The sequence below is a fragment of the Lingula anatina genome, chromosome 5 (assembly GCF_051362555.1).
Source record: "Lingula anatina isolate TDL-2025a chromosome 5, LinAna3.0, whole genome shotgun sequence".
NCBI lineage: Eukaryota > Metazoa > Brachiopoda > Lingulata > Lingulida > Lingulidae > Lingula > Lingula anatina.
This window is the reverse complement of record NC_141771.1, coordinates 18,712,865-18,738,877: the sequence shown is the minus strand read 5'-3', so window position 1 is coordinate 18,738,877 and position 26,013 is coordinate 18,712,865. Positions and strand designations below refer to the sequence as shown.

At 37.8% G+C, this 26,013-nt stretch overlaps 1 protein-coding gene and 2 non-coding genes across 6 annotated transcripts; 1 reads left to right on the top strand and 2 right to left on the bottom strand.

Moving 5' to 3' along the window:
- Positions 1 to 33: 33 nt before the first annotated feature.
- Positions 34 to 25,473, bottom strand: LOC106162542 (calcitonin gene-related peptide type 1 receptor). 4 transcript variants are annotated; one of them, XM_087013654.1, is made up of 12 exons: positions 24,621 to 25,473; positions 14,987 to 15,236; positions 8,972 to 9,437; positions 8,453 to 8,562; positions 6,871 to 6,962; positions 5,431 to 5,581; positions 4,945 to 5,095; positions 4,458 to 4,518; positions 4,124 to 4,190; positions 3,643 to 3,725; positions 1,991 to 2,126; positions 36 to 1,497 (listed from the first exon to the last, which is right to left on the bottom strand). In XM_087013654.1, exons 2-12 carry the CDS (start codon positions 15,041 to 15,043, stop codon positions 961 to 963), a joined length of 1,911 nt encoding a protein of 636 aa, XP_086869780.1. In that variant the 5' UTR covers positions 15,044 to 15,236; positions 24,621 to 25,473; the 3' UTR covers positions 36 to 960. The 4 variants fall into 4 exon arrangements, with proteins under 4 accessions (XP_086869781.1, XP_086869780.1, XP_086869778.1 ...); XM_087013652.1 differs by having other exon boundaries at positions 37 to 1,497; positions 5,431 to 5,584; XM_087013653.1 differs by lacking the exon at positions 24,621 to 25,473 and adding an exon at positions 16,160 to 16,346 and having other exon boundaries at positions 37 to 1,497; positions 5,431 to 5,584.
- Positions 8,261 to 8,342, top strand: Trnas-uga (transfer RNA serine (anticodon UGA)). The gene has a single exon. It is a non-coding gene; the product is annotated as a tRNA-Ser (tRNA).
- On the bottom strand, positions 18,778 to 18,859 carry Trnas-uga (transfer RNA serine (anticodon UGA)). The gene has a single exon. It is a non-coding gene; the product is annotated as a tRNA-Ser (tRNA).
- Positions 25,474 to 26,013: the final 540 nt, after the last annotated feature.

The window sequence follows — 26,013 nt, the reverse complement described above, 5'->3', positions numbered from 1 at the left end:
GGTTGGGAGATATATGCCCTAGAAAATATAGATTTTTGACCTACTTTTTGTCATTTCTCATAGCCTATGCAGGTGGACTGCAATTTGTCCAGTGGAATCTCTCACTAAAGCAAGGAGTGTTACCCCAAATAAATGTAACAAATGTTTTTAAAAGAAATTTCATCATATGTTTATTTAAGTAATTTGAAGGCTTTTAAACCTGGACTTGGTGATCTTTAAGCTGGCGTCACACAAGGAAATGTGTGAAAAATTGGATACCTCACAAAATGTTGTAAAAATGTAAAAAGATGGGCTAGCCAGTGCTATGGGCACATTCTCAACGAAGCTTTCATTCTACCTTGAGCAATCCAACCCCATGGGTACTCATGCTGCATGCAATCAGGTTAACAGATTATCACGTCTCTTTCTGTTTCCTATGCATTCTTAGGCTCTGTTCCCATAGGTTTTAGATCGATCTATCCCCGCGGGGAGTCTCACTAGATTACTTTCAGATAATCCGACTTAAATGTCCGTCCCGCCTACTACAAGCTTTAAGGGGGTAATTAACTTTCGTGACAGCTATTTAGCGTGAACCCCAGGGAGTTAGGTCGATCTAAAGTAGGTCGATCTAATCTATGGAAATGGGGTGTTACAATCACAATATTTTCTGTATTCTACTCAATGCAAGTACTGTAGGTGGGTGTTTATCTGATAGCAATCAGCCAGAGTACCCCTGGAGTTGGATCAATCTACCTAGAACAATAGTTTCATTGTGAATATGAATCATAGAAAGTTTAAAAAAAGATGTTTAGCCATAGACATTGACAAGTTGTGCTATGAATGTGCTCTCAACTACCACAATTTATAAGTCCTTGGCGGAAGTCTGCGCCCTTTGAGTGCTTTCCTAGTTTTCATATCGTTTCAACTCAGCAAAAAAAAAAAAAAAAAAAAGTAAAATACAATTTTTAATATAATATCACCTTATATTTGACTAATATACTCATTTATTTCTTCGGGGTAAGAGTCTGTAGCTGCCACCACGACATAACCCTTTTTAGAGTTTTCTGATGAAAGTTTTTTATAGTTGTCTTGGTGACTTGGAGACCCGGGTGAATATAGTCCCTGTCGTGTTTGCAACAGTCTACTGGATTGTGTGGCGATGTCTTTTTCAGTTTTAAAATGCTGTGATTCGCTTTTGCTAGTACCTTCAGGGGATAAAAGGTGTGAAGAATCTTTTTTACGGCTTCCAATGAGGTTTTTGCTTGAATCTTGACTAGGGCGGTACGTGGTTACTTTGAGTCCTTCGGATTGTAACGAATTGTCTCGTGCTGTCTCGGAATTAACGGACTGCCCTCTGGCGGTGGTGCTGGACCTGCCGGAAAGATTTGACATCTGAGTCAGAACGCTGTGGCGTGATTCGCGACTCAGACGTCGTAGAGTTCTCCAGAACTGGGAGTCCCGAACCGATGCCTGGACTTCGCTGTTACAGAAGCAGAATATCACAGCTACGAGAAAGCCCTGAAATAAAAGTTAGGAGAAATAAAAAAATAGAAAAGTGGGCATTTAATGTCCATCTAGTTTATTTGTTAAACTACAATCGCCCAGAGGGGTCTGAAACTAAATTTTCTAAAATTTGTCAGGTTTCTCGATCAAGATTAAAAAAATGGAAGTTAGTTCGATACCAGATTAGTAACTAAATAAATTGGGTTCAATAAAAAATAAATAAATAAATAAATAAATGAAAAAAAGTTACATACACGGTTTCATTTTGTATCCAGGTCTGCAATATACATGTATTAGTGAACATGAACACAAAGTGAATGCTTAATAGGTAGTATTACAAAACGGTCACTTTACAGGCTAAGTACACCTTTTTAAAGAATACATTACTCAAAGAAAAAGGCCACCGTTTGCATTTTTTGCACATCTTAAAGATCTCCATTTCCTAACGTCGCCAATTTGCTTTAAAACGCCACAATTTTCCCTTTAAAAACACACCACACAAACCAACCTGCGAGTTTCGGACAGTGGTGGCGAATACGTTATATTCCGCTTCGCCACGAGTTCCTTTCGGTAATCTGGCGATCTGTATGATCCACTGTAGGCCAAACAGTAGGAACAGTATCACTACTGCTCTGCATATACGCCTGGAAGTGCAGTGTATACATGAGCGTGGGGACTGATGTGACCTCTTCTACACAGGAACAGGTGTGACAGGAATGGTAGTCCGCAAGGAGCCGTAGTCCGCTCCCTATTACTATGTGCAGGTGGCATTCGTCCCATATACATGTAGTAACCCCAATTAATACAATGTTAGACCCCAAACTTCAATTCCTAGGACTACCATGTCTGTCACATCGGTTTCACAAAAAAGCTTAAGCCGGAGAATTTGTCTTACCTTTTCGATAAAAAATTGTCTACTAAACTGCAGGCAAATCGAGCAAGTACATGTATTAGACTGAATCAACAGTTTTACTGTGAAATCGTTTACATTACTTTTATAAGTCAGTCTACAGTTTCCAGCCAAAATTATAAAAAAATGTAATGCAAGAATGTAATATAATAATCTAAAAATAATACTTTCTTAGAGTTAAGTGCTTATTTACACTTTTCATTTTGTTAGGGAATTAAAACAGGGGCGAAGTCTAAGAAAAGTTTGGTACACAGCCTCTTATAGGGTCTTTTGATTTCTCTCTTAAGCGCTCTACATACAGTAAATCCATTTTAAATCTATTTTCAACCTCTTATGACGACAATTGCAATTTCCACAAAGTTTTACCAAATATGGGGGTTATAAAATAGTTCCAGCTTTAGTCTAGCCCATTTCTGCAAGGGATTGGGGGTCGTAATTTAGAAATAGATAAAAAGCGTACCGAGAGCAGAGGAAAAAACTTTGTACATCAAGACGTTCATTTGTTTGTTTTATTTGCAGTCTTTAGGCTGTGCATCCCGAGGCGGATGGGTGGATAGGAGGATGGAGTTAAAAAGGGGAATGGCGGTTTTAAATACGCAGTGCACAAAACACACACGCTGAGGCTAGAGGTATTGACAATTGTCGACGGGTAACATAAATATATGATTATCATTCTATACAAGCATAGCCAATTTCTTAGGATATAGTCATAATAACATATTTGTGCTTAATCATTTTTGCACAGCAAACATGGACAATGTACTAGTGTAATCAAAACGTGTGTAAAACGCCTAGGCTATACGTCGACAAACCATCAAAGGAACCCATGTCTAAAACACTGACCGTGTCCCAAAAACAATGTATACATCAACTGTGCAACTTATCACATTGCCATAAAATGAAGCAACAACAGTGATACCCACATTCCTTGAAAAAAAGGTCTTACCCAGTTGAGAAAGCCAAACAGAGAGTAAGAAAAGATGAATAGAAACAATTAGCCACTAAGAACAATAGCATATGAGGTCAATATAACCGAAAGGCAGTAAAAAGCATGACACACATGTAGAAAATATATACAGCCATGTTAATTTATAACATTTTTATTTCTATTGACCTGGTGCAAAGAAAGTACACCCGCACAAATATTCTTCGTTTAACATTGACCCAGAAAGCACAACTTGGGACGACATAACCTCGACACCTTGCTACCACGTGACATATCACGTGAAACTGGGATTCTATCATCTTACTTTGATCTTGCTGACTCTTCTTGTGGATGTTCACGCAGTCGCTTTATTGACCTCGCTATACTGACTAGGAAATATATGTTTGCCTAGAAATACAAGATAATTTTTATAAACAGCAAAATTAGAAATTAAATGAGATACATGTAATTATGATGTCCTCGTGAGTTCACTTACGTTTATACGCGTTTAATGAATAATTCTATTTTTTTGGTTCTTTTGCAATTGAAAGTTCTAATAATAAAGTCAGGAACTGACCTTTGTCTCTTAGCTTTTTATAAATAGATATCTGTTCACTCATTCATTATTAAAATGCACACATGAACCTAAATGTGTGTGTGTGTGTGTGCGTGTGTGCACGCGCGCACACGTGTGTATGTAAGTGTGTATTTGTGTGTGTGTTTTACCCTTTAGGCAAACGTGGATCTGACACCAAGCGTAAAAGCTATAAAGCTTATTCTCCTCAGCTAAAACTTTGATAAATTACCACTATGCAGAATAAGTTTGGGGCATCGGTAATCCAGTTTGTCATGCCATAGCTTAGAGCCCAGCACCTAGTGAAACACAAACAGAGAAAAAGACTGAACAAAAGAGTCGATTAATATTTTTTTTAAACAGACAAAAAACAGAGAGCGAGCGATATGTAGATCATATGTAGATCAGTTTTATGTAGCATTGGCGACGTTCACCTCTTCAACTAAAGCGCATAAAAAATTGATAATAATAATAATAATAATAAATATAAGTAAAAAGGGAGAAAAATTGGCCAATTCTTTTAGATAATTGCTCGGTACTTTACTGGGGCCGGTAGATCTACTTACTGTTCATTGTTCATGAGGATACGCACTATGGAGTAGGCAAGAGTCGGTAGCACAGGAACAACTGGAAGATACAATAAATTCTGCCACTTAACAAAGTTACTGCGTACATATTGGACAATAGAATGCATTATTCTCCTGTATGGCAACGGAATACTAGAGCCAGCGGTCGAAAGCAGACCATTAGATTTACGAAGCCCAGATACTCTTACATATACTGTATGTTGCCATCGTACTGAAACACGCTTTTAACCATATGGCTGATTATATATATATACGTGTGTGTGTGTGTGTGTGTGTGTGTGTGTGTGTGTGTGTGCCAGTGTGTGTGTCAACGTCAAAGTGGGAATTAACTCGTTCTCCATTTATTCTTTTGATAATCACGATTACCATTTCACGAACGCTCAAAGCTTTGACAAAACTATAAGTACCGTATAACGTCATTCCTTGCCACAATGCCAGTTCACGAGAGCAGAAAAAGGGATCTTACCCCAGCCTCCTATGTAAAGCCACTGCACGTTGATATGCGGCGACAGGGCGTGTGATATCAGCGTGTGGAGGTAGTAGCCTTCACAGAACATCCAGGCAAAAGTGGTGCTGGAGAAGTAGAGTTGCGCGGCCCAAAGAATGCGACAGCCGACCTAAAATATAAACAGATATTTGATACGTGACAGTGAACTGACAAAATCATTGTATACGTCTCTCTCTCTCTCTCTCTTTCTCAGTGTGTGTGTGTGTGTTGAGAAGCTTAGAGTTCTGGTAGGGTATTTGACACCTGTCCTTCCTCTCAAACTCATATAATATCAAATAAAACTCAGTTGTCATTGCATCGCGATTCTCATTTTCGTTCACGTATACGTTTGGCTTTCTAACACAGACCTCAAAATTTCAATTTTCAAAATCAAATATATCTAAACATATTCAATTATGTATGAAAATAACAATTCTATACTACATTATCAAAAAGAACACCTACCGAATTTTCCTCCATTCGAGTATTAGAGTTATTCTCCTTGCTCAGGTAATCGTGGGTAAGGAGCATCTGTACCAATATGTTCACGGTGCTACACAGCAGGAGTGCCACGAAGAAGTTGGTGTGGACCCGAATACGCTCCTCCTTCCGCAGTCTTCTGAAACGATGCCAATCCGTACCAAGGTACCCATATTATAACGGCGGCTCTAAAGGCATGCAGTAGCAAGCTTTATATACAACATCAATATGTACAGAAAACCCATTGAAATGTGGTACACGTATATGCGTTGATTTATTTATATATAAAAAGGCATTTTACATTTATAGATTTGAACACTGAATGCACATGCTTATAAGCAAACAGAGTCTATGTAGCACATCGCCAACTCAAAGCAAAAATGTTGCTTTCAGCGTAAAAAAAGACTCGCTGTACAGGTTATTTTACAGCAACTTTTGTCACAACAAACACGATGTTGAATTCACTGACATATGAGACTCCTGTGACGACCCGATATGTCCGACAGGCCAGATATGTCCGACAAAAAAAAAAAGAAGCCAGATGTGTCCGACAGACCAAATACGTCCGACAAAAAAGAGCTAGATGTTGTCGGACATATCTGATCTATCAGACATATCGGGTCGTCACAGAGTCTTTCCAGAAAGGCATTGTCATTCACACAATTCTAAATGTCGTAAGCCTTACATCTAACAAAATGGTATCAAACCACATAATGGCACACACTTAACATTTAGTATCAACTGAATCAATTACTGTCACAATAACAGCATCTAACACACAGCAAACGGTGTAATCATGGTGCTAAATAAATAAATAAATAAATAAATAAATAAATAAATAAATAAATATCGTACCTATTTCTCTAGGGGCATTCATTACTGTCACATTCATCACAACTAAAGCAGTATATACCAGAATTGCACCTCTCACATTTACAACACAATAACTCATGTTCCAACTGTCGCAACCCAGTTATCCACGGTTATCTGTCTCTAGCACTCCTAGTCAAGTTTTCAGGGCGCTATGGTCAGAGCGGGGTTGCTAAAGACGAAAACTTCGCACGACTGGAATCTTGCTACCGATGGCGAGATTGAGATCAGCCTGATTAACTATAAAGTATTGTGAGGATGATCTCAATCGATGTCAAAACTCCTTAGCTTTTAAACAATGTGTGACTCGTGAGGGCGTGAAATATGTAGAAAAAATTAACTTCACTCGACGCCAAACCGAATCGCCAATTTAAATAATTTTCACCCAAACTCGACCTGTATTTTTCAGAATCAGCACCGCAGTAAATATACTCGACAAACAAATAGGGAAATATACATAAATAAAACGATAAACTAGACAGACATTTTAGATAATACACGCAGGAGTGCTAGAGGCAGACCACTCGCACACTATAAACTGCTACGTATACTTACGGGACGGACATAAATATCATCACAGCTGGCAACAACAGTATAATACTGAGGGCGTTACATCCTACCGATATGTACACATTGATCAGGTAAACCTGCAAGTAGACAAAGATTTATTATTACTTAGGCGTATTTACAGTAGGGTTGTAACGGCTTATCTTAGTGTCATACTACATCATTCATTAGATGGTGTAATATAGATTTTTGACGATATGATGGCTTTCTTGCCAGAAACTTACTGTTCTCTTGTTACTACCGCAACTAGACTTCGTTTGTATTTTAAATAATGCAATATTTTTGTGAATGAAATATTCTGATTAAAAGTAAAATACGATTTTTGAAATATTATATTAACTTTCCTTTCAAATATATGGTTCTTAATTTATAAATGGTGTGCGGTCTCCATCCACAACGAGAAACAAACTTAGTTGATAATGAACACTTCTAACAGATCATCTCCCAGTTAGTAGATGGCACCCAGTATACCGTAAAAGATGGCGGACTTGTTGGAATTTCTTAAAACGACCAGGGGCACGTTTGTTGCCTATCAGGTACATATCACTGGAAGGGTTGTATAGATGTGAAAACCGACTGCCAATTTTATGTTAGGCGCTTTAACACGCATTTGAATGAGATTTCTTCTTTTTCTTCTGTATTATTATTATTATTATTATTATTATTATTATTATTATTATTATATCACACTGCAGTCTGGATGATCGAAAATCGTTGTCACACAATTTGTTGAAATAAAATATTACGAAGCTCACGATGGTGCGTAAGTGTGTATAACCAAACCGTCAGTTCTAATAAATTAAAAGAAATTCCACTGAGAATGAGATTTCCGATCTGCTTGATGATTTTTGGGGTTTCTACCTTCATCGTCGTGGTCCGAAATAGTATGAAGAAAACATGTAACTGAAATTGCCTCATGGTTATCATAGAGTTTACCAAAATCTAATTTTTCAAGTCTTCCTTAATACAGTTAAGAATTTGAACATACACGATTTAGCCATTTGCTTTAATAGAGCTACCTATTAGCGTAATTGCAAAGAAAAATGAGTTTCTTGCTTCATTTGCTCATCGAGTCTTTCGCTGACTAAGTGCAACTCGTGCTATAATGGCATTAAATAAATATTTCTTATGAGAATGTTGTTCTCTTATTCTTTTTTATTCTTTTCGCTTTCCAGATCATTGCCTATAGCTGTCGGCTGATTGCAATTATAGCATATTGTACATGTACACCAAGTATGCGAGTATTTTGTTTGATATCAATATAGCATCTTTATAACACTTAAGTCAGCTTATTACTGAATACAGTTTCTCTTATTCTTATTCTCACAGTGGGTTTTTTATTTGAAATTCATTAATTGACTTCAGATAAATAACAGCAGCTGTGATGGCCGAGTGGTTAAGGCGTTGGACTTGAAATCCAATGGGATCTTCCCGCGCAGGTTCGAACCCTGCTCGCAGCGCACCCTTTTCTTTGCAATGGCCACAATAAAACATTGAGAACAAGGCGCGTACCGTGCATCACGACCCCTCTCGATACACGGTGTTACTCCCAAATCAAACTCTTCCTCACCTTCTTGTCCGTGCAATCCCGATAATCTGTCCACTCATAGGAGATGTTCCACTCCTTGTTCTCCTTGCGGAACCACGTGCCACTGTGCGTGCATTCCCGCACTGCACGACCTGGGGACAAACCATTCAATATGAAAAATATAATTAAAATCTTTTCATCTCTTGATAACCAACACGAATATATCTGTTATTGTTGCAAATTGTCAGAGATACCCCCCTTACACAAAGGATAGAAAAAATATATTTTAAGTCAAAAAAATACGCTACATCGTATATAGACATAATCCCCTATGCTAATGACAAATACAGAAAATGTATGGATTTGGCGAAAGTCAATAGCTTACATTCTCTAAAAGGAATGTCGCTGATCATGATATACATGCATGTAAACAAACTAATTCCTTATTATAATAAATTGATAAACGTCTCCATTTAACAAGCCTCCAAGATCCTACGAAATGATTCTAAAGAACCAATTTTCCTCCGAATAATCTAAGACAAACAACTTACGGGTACATACTATAAGCAATGAAATCCGGCTCGAAGGTAGGACAGAAGATCTCGGCACGGCTTCCCGCCTCCACCTCATTCCAGCAGCCATAGCCATCCCAGGTTGCTGGGCAACGGTTTTTCGCGTGCGTTTGGTGCCGTTTTCCTTGCTCGTCACAGCACGCGATTGCTTGCTTCGTACACCTGCGCCATCTATCGCAAAGTTCGTCTACGTTTCCAAATCTTGGGAAATGGTGTATGTGCAGTTTTCCACAAAGGTCTGTCCAAAAGTTGTCGTCAGAAAGATCTGTTGATTCGACGGTGTGGTTTAGTCCAATGCCCACATTCACAGTGTCAATGTAATTGTCTTGAATTCTAAGCTGATTGATGTATAGCAGGCACCAGTAGAAAGCATGTTGGTGAAATTCGGTGCTGTTAAAGTAACCGAACCTTTGTTCTCTGCAAACGTATGCCTCAGATCTTTGTGTGGCAAGCAGCTGCAAGATAAAATTGTAATGTGATAGTTAAGTTCTAAAAGCGTGCGGTACAATTATTGAAGCTCAACGCACATAGATATCACCAAAAAGATAAGAAATAGTGAAATAATAATAATAATAATAATAATAATAATATATTTATTTCGAGTCTAAAATCCATAAAATGTTCAATAGACTGTACAACATAAAATACAAAGAAGTTTATAGATAAAAATGGTTAAGATATATATATTATATAAATCACAGCTATACTAAATTGTATTAAACAGTAATTAAAAGTAAAAAATCCAAGGTTTCTTTAATGTAAAATTTATGTAAAATGTAAAAGAAATTAAATTGTACGTCTTTGGCTTTGTTCTATTATGCACATCATTTTAATATTTACTGATTGTTTTGTACTTTAGATTTGTCATATAAATACTACTTGTTTTTCGAATAAAAAAAGGCATTTTTCCAGTGCAGATTTGAACCGCCAGATGCAGTTTTCGTTGCAAGTTTTTCTACTGATAATAACGTAGCCTCTATTCATTTTATCTTTTTCTTTCTTTCTTTCTTTCTTTCTCATCATTATTCCTTTTTTGCTCATTGAAAAAACGTGTAATCTACTCTGGAATTGATGAGCATATTGTTCTGACGTAATCACGACATCAAGTGCCCTACGCATTACAGGTTTATGGCAAAAGACACTCGAGATTTTAAGCACCGGTGTTGTAAAGTGGTAAAATATTTACTTAATTGAGTGGATATCCGTGGGCACGAACTTACAGCTATCCTGGTAACCGAAGGCTTATGGAATTATGTTTATTTTATCTTCAGCATTCACAGATGAAATGTGAGGCGTTCTTGCGTGGGGTATTATCCCTTGCTTAATGAAATTGACTTTAGCGGTCCGGAAACGCGTTTTGTTTTCGAACGACGTATGAAGGAAAATGCGCTTTTCAAAAGTTTGATTTGGTTAATGTTCATACATTATTTTTGTCTAAATGTGTGCAAAAACAGAGGGTCCGAAGCTGCACGTACCATTATCTTTGTCACAAGGACCCACAATGCAAACGAGGCAGAATTGGTCTCTCTGCAACGCCAGCTTCGATTTTCTCTTTAAACCATTTCAGTCAACAATAGACGTTTCCTAAAACCCTTACTCTCATAATTGCTTTTTCACTGCTTGAGAGGTTATTGGAATCAAATCACTGGAACGCCAGAGGCAGTGTGACCCCCCCCCCCCCTCAGAGGGTCCGAAGCTACAAAAACAGAGGGTCCGAAGCTGCACGTACCATTATCTTTGTCACAAGGACCCACAATGCAAAAGAGGCAGAATTGGTCTCTCTGCAACATCAGCTTCGATTTTCTCTTTAAACCATTTCAGTCAACAATAGACGTTTCCTAAAACCCTTACTCTCATAATTGCTTTTTCACTGCTTGAGAGGTTATTGGAATCAAATCACTGGAACGCCAGAGGCAGTGTGACCCCCCCCTCAAGAATGACAAGTCTCTCATGGTCTCTGGAACACACATGCATGCAACACAGGGTGACAGGCATCGACCTGTCTGCTGGAAAATTTCACAGAAATGTCATACGATATCCCGCTGCTAGTTCGTGAATACACAGAAAAGGACAAAACAAATGTTTACTCAACTAATGTACAACCTTTCCAGATCTCTGCTCTTCAGTTTACCTTGAAAGGCTTGGAAACTCCAGGGTTTCCTCGGGGTTATGTGTCTGGTTTCTGTTTTGTGTGTGTGCTTAATGGAGGCATGTTAAGGTGATTTCTATGAAACGCCTTAGTTTTTTTTACCTTTACTGTGACCTTAAATAAAGTGTATTGTATATATCATTTCGGTAGCTTGCATCACCTTCGATTAATTTTTATGCCATGGTGGGATCTCGCAGATTTACAGCTATGACCAGATCGACTACATTTGGTAATAGAAATAAAAATCCGAGAAACGCATGTTATTTTTTGGTTTTGTATGTATCCCAGAGAGACGAGATTGATTGAAGAATAAACAGATACAAATCCCAGATGGTAGAAAACAAGCACTAATACTTGTACCTTTTCCTTTCCGTATGTATTAAGCATAAATATTATGAAGTGAACTGAATACCAGTCATCCGTATGGTTGCCCTCGTCGCAGGCCAATATGGTTACGCAATATCTAAGAGATTCTGAAACAGCTGTAATATACATTTGTAGGTCATTTGAAGGGCATTGTCGTCAATATAACCAAAATTTGCATTAATCTAACAGCTGTCTTTTATTGCGACATCTTAGAAATAATAAAAACAATTGTAGCTAGGCCTATTCTCGTTTACACACAGAATCTACTATACTGATACTCAAACCCTGTTCCCACTGTTGAAACAAATACCTATATACCTCACTCATTGAGGAAAAGAAACGTTCATTAACTAAGGTCTGTACAAAGACCAGACACCCGTGAGATGTTCAGAAGATTTATTAGCTTATGATATCGAGAACGCTGCGCCTTATACACAGGAGTCTTAATTAGCTACTACCTTAGTCGTGGTGGCAAGAACAAATATTTAAACATTTTGACAGGCTCTCGAAGTGCACGTGCACCCCTCGCGTTGAGAATTATATCGGTTATATGTATTCTGGATCGTATTAACACGTATATGGATGGGTGCCTAAACATGGAGAGAATATCGTCTCTCCGATTGTTTTCATAATAAGTAGTGCAAATAAAATGTGTATGCGCTCCAGATTATAAGAAATACAAAGATATAAAAGTTCATGAAATTTGGCAAGTAATGTCAAAAGTACTGTTATTTCGCGAAATCTGATATGTAATAACAAATAAACAATTATCGAAGTAACATCTTAATTTTTATAAGATAAAGACACTGCCATACAGGGGCATAAGTAAATATAATAATATTCAAATATTTTAATTCTAAATGATATACATGTATATGAAGAGATGTTTTGTGTGTATTGAAGCAACTCAGATTTGTTGCCTGCTATGTTTTACTTGTTATCTATTTTTGTTTTTTTTTTAACATTGTGACACTTAAACAGATTGTTTTATCATTTCGTGGCAATTGTTCCGAAACATGTTCAATCTTTCGGGGTTACTTCTTAACGCTTCTTTCTTTGTCTTTTTTTTCTGCGCCAGGACCAATATTCTTGAAAGTTTCATTGGTAAAACATACCGTGGTTGAAGGCTCAGATGGAGGCCACATATATCACATTCTTGGGCACTTTTAGTTATGAAGATCCATTGAAATACTGTACACCGGATAACGGGAAACTGATTCTAGGACGATTTTCCCCTGACGGGTCTCTCGACCCTCCCCCCCCCCCCCCAATCCCAGGCCATTAATTACACTGCTTTTGAATTATCTACTTGAGGCATTTGTACATTTTAAAAATATTTTACTTAATATAAGAAAAAGACAGAAAAAGAAATAAAAACAAAAGGATTGGCTGTAACTATTATAACTCACTAGGAGCTCACTTACGCGCTTCATCAGACCTGAGAGGTAACCTTAAATTATTTGATGCTATAGATGCAAATATTGCAAATTTGTCTTTACATGTCATTTTTTAATAACACAAATAATAACGTTTTATCATTTTTTCGAAAAGCAGACAAATGTCATTTATCTGTATTTCATTTGATGTCAGTGAGTTTTCTGAATAGCAGGCTAAGTAAATAATAACAATAATGAAAAAGAAAACAAGTTTCGAAAGTCACTGTTTTTATGTCAAGGGGTAATGGTGAAACAATTTAAACTGACAGTTAATTTATCAAATGGATACCTGGACGAGGAAGATTATTTGTTCCCCCCACATTTACCTGGGGATGCACCTTAATTATAGAAGGGAATGCGATTAAGTGTGTAAAACAATAAAAAAAAGTGTCAGTTAGTTCATCAAAAAGATTCCTGGAGCAGTGAGATTATTTGTTTACCAAACAATTATCTGGAAATCCACCTTGATTAAAGGCAGGGAATGTAATTATTGGAGGGGTGGGGGATAAAAAAAGCGTCAGTTTTTTCATCAAAAGGGATACCTGGATGATTGAAGTTATTTGTTTACCCCACCTCTACCTGGGGACGCATTTTGATTAAAGGCAGGTATAATTTTTCTCAATTTCACATTGTTCATTCTCAGTATTATATTTCTTACAGGGGGGGGGGGGGGGGGGGGGGGGGGGGGTCGGGGGGTCCAGACAGGAACCGTCCACTACGTGTACCATCTAAAAGGGTCTGTAGATTGTTACAAAATTGAAAAGACAATTGTGCCACAAACTACCGGTGCAGACACCCCTTTCGGATAGTAACTTGGAACAATGATCATAGTGCGTGTTAAGAGACTACGAAAGGTATCATTGTAGCTTATCTGTTGTTGGAACATCACCAGATGAACATTTGTAGCACATTTTCTTATCATCGGGTTTTTTTTACACATAATAACGCCATGCGTTCTAGCTTTGAAGGGGTACCGTATCATTCTATGTGGTAGTGACCAATATCATTTGGAAGCAAATTTGGCCAAAAAAATAATTGTGTGCATTCCAAAGATATTCTTTATTTCCCAACCATCAAATAAACACCAACTTACATAAATGATCCACAGCTGAAGATTCTTCTCTAAAACGACTAAACTGACTCGTATTGAAACAATATTTTGGTAACAAAATTGTTATGCGATTACATTATTCCCAGACATTTGCCAGACGAGACAATCTTGATTGTCTCAGGTTTCTAAGATTTCATTGAGCTGCGATTGTTTCGTAAATGATAACAATGCAACAACGCATTGCTTCCAAACACGACTAAAGGCATGAAACTGTTTAAACTGAATACGTAAAGGAAAACTGGCGATGAATTTTTCAACTACGTGTACATGTACAAAACAAAACTTAAAAAAGGCTCAATGTAGGGCTTTGCGCCACGTTGCCGTCTGGTGATGTCAAATAATGCGGTCTAGTCTAAATATTTTGATTCAAATTAGCCCTGTGTGTGGACAGACCCAAAGATTAAATGGACCCCCTCCCCCCCCCCCCCCCCAAAAAAAAAAAATCCCGTTTTAAGATAAAGTTAACGCAATTCTGTGTGCGGACAGACCCAAAGATAAAAGCCCCCCCCCCTCAAAAAAAAAAAAATGACATGCAATAAAGATTGAAGAATAAGGTTATCTACTGGTACGCAGGCTGCAATTGCTCCCACCAGGTTACACGTGTAGGAGGCAGAGATCGACATAAATGTTCATTTTGATGAACGTACTCTCTGATTTAAATATATTTATCTTAGTATATTTCATTATTATCCTTTAAATACAGTTTGAATTTCGATCATTTAGAAGTACAATACAATTGCTTTATTTATCTTATTATATTTAATTATTATGCTTGCAAATACAGTCTGAATTTATGTCAAGCATTTAGAAGTACGACCCTCCTCCACTGGCATATCCAATATTATGAGGGAGGTGGGGTTTAAGGGGGCGTAAGGGGGTGTAGGGGGATTTGACCCGCCAGTACTTCTTACACACGCAATTTTATATAGATGTTTTACTTACCTGAACAGTGAGAATTAAAATCAAGGAGGTAGCATCCGTGTGTTGAAAAAAGCCCATCACGAACGTGGCACAGCGACAGAGCCTGATCAATAAATCTCTTTAAACTTGTTTTGGTAAATTTGACATCCTGATCCGAGCTGTTGGAACAAGACGCTAGTCCGGCTTCTGAGGCATTCTAAGTCATCTCATTCTTTTGGCGATTAACACTCGGGGACACACTTAGTCAGCGACTTTAGTCGTTCGGCTATCCCTGAAATCAAATCAAATGTTGGATTAATGCGCAATAACGTGCCTCGTCAATTTTTAAACCGAGATTTACTTGAGGATCGACTTTCTCTAGACAACTATAAGGTGAACTCTGCAAGGTGACACTATCATAATTTATACATATATTATATGCTGTACATTTTAGATTAATTTTTCTAGATTTATGTGCAAACTCAATTAAGGTGTTCATGGAACGAATTGCGATGATTTTATATTTAAACGGGGTTTTGATCTCCAACTTTTACGTCTCACTGGTGTTATCCAACCTAACCCGGAGATGCCATGTTTATCGGGTTTATCTTTGATTAAAGAGGACGAAATAGAAAGTACTTTGTTGACTTTCGAATGACACTTCAGCTTTGTTCAGTTTTGCCCTTTGTTATCCTGCACAGAATTGAAGTATCAGTCGAGAGTTAACAAAGGTTAACCAATTCTTTCATCCTGCGCTCACATAAGTCTAAACTTCACGAACTTCAACAACAGATGTAGAAAAACACGTTATGAAAGCTGTGGCGTTCACTCAATCCGTAAACACTGGAGATGTCCTACTGGTACAGTAGCTGTGAAACCCAAGAACCTAGCTCTGAATCCCGAGAACCTAGCAATGTATACGGAGAACCTAGCTCTTAATCCGGTGAACCTACATAGTTGCTCTTAATCCGGTGAGCTAAACTCTGAATCAGAAAAACCTAGCTCTGAATCCGGTGAACCTACATATACCGGTAGCTCTTTATCAGGAGAACCTAACTCTTTATCCGGAGAACCTAACTCTGGATCCAAAGAACCTAACTCTGAATCCAGTGAACCTTACTCTGAATCCGTAGAACCTAACTCTAAAGAACAGGTTTATCTCTCTCATTAATTGTAACTCTGTACAACCACAGTCAGCTAAAAACTTATATTTACCCAAGGTCTTGTGGAGTTTCTCTCTAGACTGGCTTTTTCCCCTTTCAGTGTCTTTCGTGAAATATTCACGCGATACCACGCTGTATAAAAGCTGCCGTTGGACTGTTTGTGAGAACTTCAGCTGAAATCTCACCCTGTCAACGTGTAAGCTCAGCCTAAACGAATATCTATAGTGAACTATAAACGATCGGCAGTCGCGTTTACATAGCTTTCATATCACAAGATAAGATATGCGAACGCCGTGTCAATGAAATCAATAAGAATCCTTAGAACTGGCCTGCACGGTCGAATAGAGGCCCCAACCATGGGTAATCTTGATATAATATTTCTTTTCCAATAGGTTACGGATTTCTAAAGGCCAATACCTATACTGAGATGACGATGCATGGTCCTGTACAACGTCATTACATGTGGTTTAAAATAAATGCGCGTGTACGCAATAAACCTCTCTTGATTACTTCAAAAAAAAAAAAAAAAAAAAAAAAAAAGATCATAAAAGCTGTCTGTTGTGATGATTGCTATAATGCCGGGCAGTACATTAATATTTTGTCATATTTCTACTAATAAATAAACATTAAACATTGTGCTGTAGCTACTGATTCATGCACAAGTGAAGAACTGGCAAGCATGTGACGTCAGTTCAATGTGACAATGACGTCAAAGTGACGCTGTGACCTACAAAGTGACGTCTTGCTCTTACTGGGAAATTTGAAGGCACATTTTGATTCATTGGTTAGTGTCCAAAACTTCGTATTTCAGCTTGAAAAAAAGTTAATTTAGTATGATCCTATAGTGAACCAGCCTTGCGAATTAGCTTAAAATTGGGAAATTTTACTTTGTGGTCGGTTTCAGTGGTACATTTTATTCATCAAAGGGCAAATAAGATGTGTTACAAATCCTCTCTCTTACAAAAGTCGATTAAAGGGGAAATAGAGGATAAGAGACAAACAACAACTCACAACTGTCGTCCCAAAAATTAAATATCGCAGCTTGAGGCCAGTAAATGAGTTTCTTGGAACTTTCCTGTGGGTGAGACGCCATGCTATCAACCTGATTAATCCAACCATCGATCATAATTCGTACGTAAATGACGTCATCGCCCCCCTCGAGTATTGATCACCAACGTGCTCGCAAGGCAGAATAATTGTAACACGCCAAATAACTAATATTCTCACTACGAAATGTTAGAGCAATGAGGTGAACATCACTCCATATTTCAGTTGCTAGGTTTAACTGTCATCTTGCTGGCAGGGTTAAAAGGGACTTTCTAAAAGTAAAGGCTACGCAAAAGATAAAAAGGTGTGGATTATAATCCTGTTTACAGTAGTTTTGTCGCTGTATTTATCATAGCTTCGTCACTGTGTCTCGGGTGTTTCATTATAATAAGAATGTAATTTTTGTTGGTTTAAGAATCTTAAAACAAATATCTTTTGAAAAGACCACTTCTGCCTCCCTTCAAATTTGGATGTTCGTTCGTTAGTCAGTTGACAATTGATCAACTGTGTCTCGGGGGAGAGGGGGGGGGGTTTAGGGGGAGTCACCGTGCCCTTTTCTTCCTCTTCTTCCTCACAGATAAATAGTACATGTATAGCGAGTGAAACAAGCTTAGCGATGTTTCCTACCATGGCCCATAGGAGCCTGCAACTATATATAGCACTGTAAAGCTTTCTTCGTATACTGCTTTTTACTTGCCGCGCCTTTTTTGCCCGTGTGAACCTCCCATTCCCTAAAGAAAAAAACTTCATCCACCATTGCTTCCATCATCTCCCTTTAAGGTAAATAAATCTAATCCCAAAGGACAGGAAATTATTTGAAACAACAATACTAGTATGTACCTGCATGTTTTCAATTAAAAGACCATTTAAAATAGTCAAGAAAAGTTCTGGTGCTCAAGAAGAATAAAACGACAATTTTTGTACCTATTTCCCTGCGTCTTATCTATCAACACAGAATATCTACCGCATTTATTGGGGTTTGAGTTTTTTTCAAACATTTTGATCTTACCAAGTGTTTTTTTACTGCAGAGCTGTAATCGGTGAGAATAACCCAGCTGTGATAGACTTGATTGTAGCAACGACAGACGCAATAAAACGTCTGGAAACCACACTTCCGGGTGGAAAATGAATCTCTTCTCACGGAGTCACTTAAGCAAACGTCTGCATTTTTGGGACAGAAAAAATGAATCTCTTCTCGTAGAGTCACTTATGAAAACTTCTGCAATTTTGGGACAGAAACCAAATGACATTGAATCTGTTTTCCCATTCAAGATTTTCAATTGCTATTCACGTGTGGGCGTGGGTAGGCCAAAAATATATATATTTTTTCATTTAAATCAATCCTAGTGAAAAAGTATAAATGAATTATTGTCATTACATTTAATCTTGTTTTGTCTTGTATTAGTTTTCTTTATTCCTCACATCCTGAAATAATGGACAAGCTATTTTGAATCATTTTTGCCAAGTTATTAAGCATGTCAGCTCATCAGCCTAACAACTTCAGATTTGATGTCGCCAGCTTTTATGCACTAGAGACTCGTGTTCTGAATATGATATTGCTTCGCCATTTCAGATTAAGAGGATGTGAAGTGGGACAATCATTCAGGCATAAAAAGGGCGCATCGCTGCGAGCAGGGTTCGAACCTGCGCGGGAAGATCCCATTGGATTTCAAGTCCAACGCCTTAACCACTCGGCCATCGCAGCTCTTGCATTCGAGTATTTTTGATTTGTGACAAAAAGATACTAAAAACAAACAACAAAGACAATTCAATCAATATAATTTCATTGTAAAGGGTATTGATTTGTAAATATATTATAAAAAGTGGAAATATCTAGTCTTATCGTTTGTCGACATGCTTAAGGTCTACTATTTGAAAGGCAAAAAAAAAAGTCCATTTAAAAAAAAGCTTGAAAAAACTTCAGATAATGCCTTTGATGAAATAAATCACTGGATACGAAGCAAAAAAAAGTTAATCGCTCTGAAAAATTGCGGTTTACTGAAAGACGTTGATTAATTGCTGATTTGACTACTATCGAAGACCATCGCTTGTTAATAAGCGTATATCCATCATGGTTCAGATGCAGTAACCTTTTACACCGCCTTCTCGCTCGCTATCAGCGACCCATGAATGCAAATTAATGCCAAACGCAAAAAGTGTTTTTGCTTGACGGCGCATACGATATATTTTTACAAACGATGTTCAGAAATGCAGCTGAAAATTAGACATAGTCTAGAAAATATGGGGCGGGGAGAACGGTACAATGTAGGCCTAGGCGAAGTCAATATGTTTTCCATAAATTTAAGACCGCCATGTCTTTCTGTGCACTTCAGAGGAAAATATTGACATCGGGCACTTTTATTTAAGGAGTTTTATGGAATTGCGAAAGATAAGTTGGTTTATAGCATAGAAAATATTACTTTGAAAACACGGACAGTTAACCTTCAAAAATAAAAGACAGGGAAACATTTTACACATTTAGTGTTGCCCCGCTAGCAAATCTTGAGTCACCGTCAAAACCAAGGCAAATATTGTCATACTGGTAATTGATGAAATAAAGCAATGTTGACTTTGTGGCGGGGTTAACAGCCAGTAAAATGAACGTTGCTGAGATTTTTGTTGTCTTATAGGGGCTACACTTATTCGCCTTTGAAAATGCTTTCTTTTCGGGTAGACTGTGCTGATATATCATGCGCTTGGTACACACTCTTTAAAGGCAGAATTATTGTCCCTCTTCAAACATCACTGATTTTTGGCGGTGAAATGCAGTGCACGTATTAGTAAAAGAATTTTTTTTTTTCAAATAGGAAATCTTGAAATCTTGGAGTAAAAAGGAAAATATCCCGAATATTATATGGATGAATTCGATATTCTATGTTCCTATTACGCTTTAACTGAATCTTAATGGTTGATATCTACACTATATTGTCCAGTTGTATCTCTACTTGAGAGAAATGCACACAAAGTACCATATGTAAGTACAGTATTTTATATCGTAACAGAACGCCAAATGCGGCCTTTTAACACATAGTTTGCTAGAAGACTTAATATATAATGTATATAATATTTAACAAGAGAACAAGGAATTTTGCACTAAAATGGATTTTGTATATTTTCCGTGCGGTAAATAAATTGCACAAGGCAAATAGACCTGCTTGTAAGGTACAGTACATGCACAGAACTTTTAGGCTCATCTTCTACATTACGTAAATTTAATTGGATAATTCCAATATCTGACTTTTACTGGCTCAAATGACGATTAAGCTATATTGGTAAGCGCCCGAACACAATGCACAGTCTGTAGCCAGAGATTTAAGATAAACGGGGATAAGTTCTAATTCACACAAAATCACGCCGACTTTTCCTCCCGCATATTCAGAAGCCGGATTAATGACCTCCGTTTGTTTACACGCGTTGCATACGATCTTCTCGCTCTGTTTACCTGCGTTATACATGATCGGTCTTTCTCTGTAAATACGGTGCAGTAAATACGCATAAACTTTTGAGTTTTAGTCTTAACCTCTCCCGTATCGATTGTCAAATATCAGACAGGTTACTGCTTAACGAAGATTAGGAAAAGTAAACAGGCTTCTGATATGCTAAACCAGAATCAGCGGTTTTGTCAAGACCTCAAATGCGTGTCGTTTAGCCTTTGCTGGAGGCCTTTTTGCTAATTACACCATGGAAGGATTTATGTCAAGCCTTTGGCCCTGCAGTTTGCCTTTAGAAAACGCACACTTGTGCGATATTATTTGCTTTTTGAAATGAATCTGACCTAAAAAGCCAATGACAAACTTGACATTATAGATTGTTTTTCTTTAAAAAAAATTAAGAGAGAGAGAGAGAGAGAGAGGGTCTGTCGCGACACTTACTGATTAAAGGATGCTAAAATGCAAGGGTACCAATTACGCACTTGAAGAACAAGAGAAAAGAGCTAGATCTAACAGGCCCGTAGCCAGCAAATTCAAATGGGGGGATCTTTTTCTGAAAAAGTGGACCTTTTACAATGAACGTTAGGCCTATGTGTACCTAGATACAATTTTACCCAAAATGGACCTTTTCCTGACCAAAGGGGCGGTTCTTTCGAACCCCCCGAACCCCCCTGGCTACGGGCCCGTCTAATAATGTCTGATTTCTCCATGGCGTTTTTACCAAAGTAAATCGCTACCGTCATGGTAATAGAATTCACCTTTAATTCATTTCAGACAATCAGTCAACGAGATCCTTGATTCATTTTCATATTGATCCTACAATTAACAATATGAATAATGTATTTAACTTATATTTAACCTTTTAATTAATTAATTGTAATTAATTTATTCAGTTATTCATAAAAAAATCTGAAGATATATATAGCTATGTCGGACAAGTGAATAGGCGTTGGACTTCAAATCCTATGGGATCTTCCCGCGAAGTTGCGAACCCTGCTTGCAGCGATTTACATTTTGAAAAATTCGAAAAAAAAAAAAAAAAACTAATTAATGCAGCATGGTCTTTCGAAAAGAGTAACTTAAAAGGTGAAATGCATGTCCTCTGTTTGTTCACATACTCTTTCATCTGTGCTTTTAACGTTAAAAGTCGAGCAGCTGACTACATGTAACACTAAAATGCACCATGAGCGTCATCGAAATCCCTACCATTATGAAGACGTAAGACTTCAGCAAACGCAAACAGCCAATAAAAATTATCAGGCTAATCACAATATGTTCGACAATTTGTTTTATCTTTTCTTTATTTCTTTCTCTTCCTCTGTTTTGGGGGGGAGGGGGTGTAAAGATTCCAATGTTGTATTTTCTGAATCACAAACTCATTCTGAAACCCTCACGCGTTTTGTAAGCGATTTTCTTTACACGTACCTGTATAATTTGTTTGAAAAATAAGGATGGCGTGCGCTACGCAATGTGCATACCGTATAAACTTTTTATAAACTCATACGCGCCTTGTAGGTGATGCACCAGTACATGTACCTGTACAATTTGTTTGAAAATTACGCGGTGCATATAACGTATAAACTTTTTATAATCGAGCATGTCCAAAGCACCAACACCATGAAATACACTTGGACAAAAAAAATGGCAGTTTCATTGAGATACTGTTGACCCTAGACTGTTGTGTTAAGAAAATGTGTAATGCTACCTTTATCCCCGCCTTTTCAAACTCGCACAATCAATCACTTCAAATTGGAGCTCATCAAACAGGGATTTATCAGCATGGAGTGTTTGACCCCATGACGTGCGAAAATCTGAGGTCACGGAAAACAGAGTTCCAGTGATTCGCATGTGTGCGTGTTATGCGTCCTCACAATTATGACTTGTTGGAAACCTTAAGTAAAAGAAATTAAAATAGAATAAAACCCCAGCTGTTACGGTGGTTTATATAATATAAGTTGTTTTAATACATAGCAATATGCAAACTGACCGGCTAACTGCGTTGAGTTATGCTACATTAGCTGTTTGGAAATATGGCAATTACAAAAGAGGATCGAGTAGTAAATTCCCTTGCAGGATATTGAATGAACATGTAAGTCCATGTAGTAAATTCCCATATGCGCCTTAATCAAACATTTATCATGTCTACTCTCAAGCATAAAATATTAACGAAGCTCCAAAATTATCAACAAACATAGATCTACATGTAGAGCAGACATGAATAATCAACAAACGTTGATCAAACCTGTCTGATGTATTGCGATATTTTGTCATTGATTATTTATCTATAGTGCTCTAGCTATGAAATGGTGTATACGATATAAAAAATTCAATGAACTTCCATGCATGTTATCCGATATATAACAGTGTCACACCTACGTGTATAGGCCTATGTGTGTTGATAAAAATTGTCGCGTTTGTCTCCAAAATATCTGACCCCAACTTAGGCGGTCATACCACTGATTGAAAAAGGAAACTGTTACCTTTTAACCTAGATCCCATCAAATTTAACTGTATATCCAACAAAAGCATATACAGGGTATATCAACCATCAACAACTACTGCTACTCATATATCGCTCCTCCAAAATACATCAACAAAGATTTGAATGGGATTTGAAATGTATACCAGATAATAAATCAAAGTGAACCTTTTCACGAAATACTGTTGACAAAAAGATGCATGGTAGACAAAATGTAAAAATAAACCTGCGCCGTGTAATATTTCAAAACTGATGAAGCTTTTTAAAGTGAAGGGTATATATCAAAGACCAGGTTTGAGGCCACAGCCGACTGGTTCAGCGTTTGACCAAATTTCAATGAAATCTTTAAAAAAACTGTCTAGCTATATTCTCTACCAGAGGCCCTACCAGCTGCGCCCGTGTTCTAGTAGTTACAAAATCGCCCTTCATCAATTTTATAACTATTAGGACAGCTTCCCGGTAGAAAAGCTCCTGCTAGAGAGTCGTCTTGCTCAATGTTCTAATGTACCAACAAGATGCATTACAACCGCTAGATGCACAGCGACCGAGATCGAAAGGCTATTGCTTTTTAATCGGCTAATTAGGCGAACGAAAAATTGCATGAGCTATCCCATCTGAAGCCTTTTTTAATCTATCTAAACAGGCCTCATCAATCTATATGATTAAGAAGAGAAAATGTTACACACACGATAGAAGTACAATGGCTATCCCATCTAAGAGCATATGTACAGCGATCATGCCTCTGTTGTTTTTGTAACATTGGACGGAGTTTTGTAAGAGATATTTGCCTTGATTCCTGCACTACCAGTTAATTAGTCACAACTTCTTTCATGCTAAGCCTGTGATTGGGAGAGAGTGAAGGTATTTTTATCGGGAAGCGCAATGGAGACCCACAGTAGCGTACATGCCAAATCAGCCACATGGCTTTACACGTACGTAGTAATTGCACAACGAACTGCAGCGTTCCTTTTTCTTTCTTTTTTGCCTTTTTAAGATATTAATCAAATTAAATCGTACGCTGTAATCTCAACGCATAAAACCGTTGCTAAGACGGGATAGCGTATCAACTCTCCGGGTTCACTTCTAAGTTTTTTATCTTGGGGTGTTAAAGATAAAAGAAATTGAGAGGAAAGTTATTGCACTAATAAAAAACTGAAACCAGCATGGCTGAGTAGAAGTAGTTGTAAAGATGTAAAAAAAAATATGGTATGGAAATGGAGATAAAATAGGTTTGCTTCTCCTCCTAGTGAACAAATAAATATAGTGATAAAAGTATGGAGGACACAAGTGAATTACAACTGTACTTCTATACATAGTGCGTACATTTATACTTGGTCACTTTTGTTGCTCTCTCTCTTTCTCTTTCTCTCTCTCTCTCCCCCTCTCTCTTTTTTCTCTCGCACGCACAGAAACACACACAATTAAACACACGAACACAGACACACGCACACAGGTATATACCGTAGATTCAAGCACACACACAAACACCCGTAAACCCGCGAGCGCACAAACACTCACATAAGCACATTCACGCTCACAGTGGACAGACTATTTACCTTCAGTCCCGGCTTCTACTGTCCACACACAGCGTGAAATCCTCAAAGAATACTTGGCTTCCAGAAAAAAAGCTGGCGTATTCAAACTGAAAGTTCTGTTAAATTGTAGCTCCTACTAAAGCCCACAGAAATGCCAAGAACCACTACGGGAAATAATCCGACGTTAAAGTTTGACGTCTTTTATACTGTAAGCTCCACAAAGTCTTCTATTTCGTGGGCTAATGATAGCAGTTCATATACCTTTACAATTACAAATCATTAATGTTATTCTGTCGCAGGTAAATCCCACTGAACTCCCAGAGAAGTTTCGAAAATTGCATCATCTCATAACGAGGTTTCTCAGTATTAAATATTCCAATGACTCTACACAGTGAGGCTATTTCATATCTCTCGCACCTCGAAAGCTGTATTTGACAGCCCTTAACTCTATACAGTGTGCAGCTTGAACCTTGATCTAGATCACCTAGTTATCGACCATTTTCCCAACACATACTATACTTTTAATCTACCATGTCCCGGATTAGGACCGATATATACTGTATTTATCTCATCGGCAGCGGTAAGTGATTTTCTCTAAAGTTTACAGAAGAGTAGATGTACAATGCCTTGGTCGTCATGTACAAAACATATGCATCTCACCACCTACGAAAAGCATATTAATACTGCATAATATTATATATTAATACTGTTTTTTATGAGCTGCGCCTTCTGATTTGTTTTTGTAGCCTTGCTTCAAATCAATCGGTTGATATTTGTTCTTCAATTTTTCAGGTACGATGAGGGTGGATTTTTGTCCTCGAGTACAGAAACTGAACACTGCACGCTGCGTTGAAGGATTACGTTAATGTATATGTTCTTAAAATGGGCGATCAACGAAAACGCCGCTTTTTTTTCACTTAACAGCTATACCGCACTTAATCAAAAGTTGATATGTATCACCTCATCCGTTAGCAACGAAAGTTAGTATATATCTTTCTTTTTTGACATCGTGGAGTTAAGCGGCTGCGTTTTCCATAGTGGATCAAGAGAAAGTTCACTGCAGAAAGCGCCGCCCCACGCCTGGTTGTAATTAACAGCCTCAGTGCTAAGGTCTTATCCATGAACTAGGACCTCATTAGCTCAGGTAACTTGTCAACGACCCGTAAAACGCTCCCGAGTTGAAACAGAAACAGTAGTCTTTGGGTCAGTGACCTCCTGTCACGAACGCGAGGCGCCTCCAGCATGAATTTTCATCTTCTTTCAATAATCAACAAAATTAGGCTGTTGTTTTATCCCTCCTTGGAGCGTTCATAAGCGTTCGCCGTTCCAGTGAAGGGCACAAATGAACTTGGTTAATCTCTTTTTGCTATCTGCGGCAGCAGGGTAGCAATGGACGTGATATCATGATCATTTA

Bases quoted from the DNA above. Each gene is read 5' to 3' on its own strand.
- LOC106162542 (XM_087013652.1), bottom strand. From the start codon at position 15,043: ATGGGCTTTTTTCAACACACGGATGCTACCTCCTTGATTTTAATTCTC. The intron at 8,563-8,971 runs GTATGTACCCGT...GTTTGTCCCCAG, and splicing joins GCCGGATTTCATTGCTTATA to GTCGTGCAGTGCGGGAATGC. The intron at 2,127-3,642 runs GTAAGATGATAG...CTGCACTTCCAG, and splicing joins GAAGAGTCAGCAAGATCAAA to GCGTATATGCAGAGCAGTAG.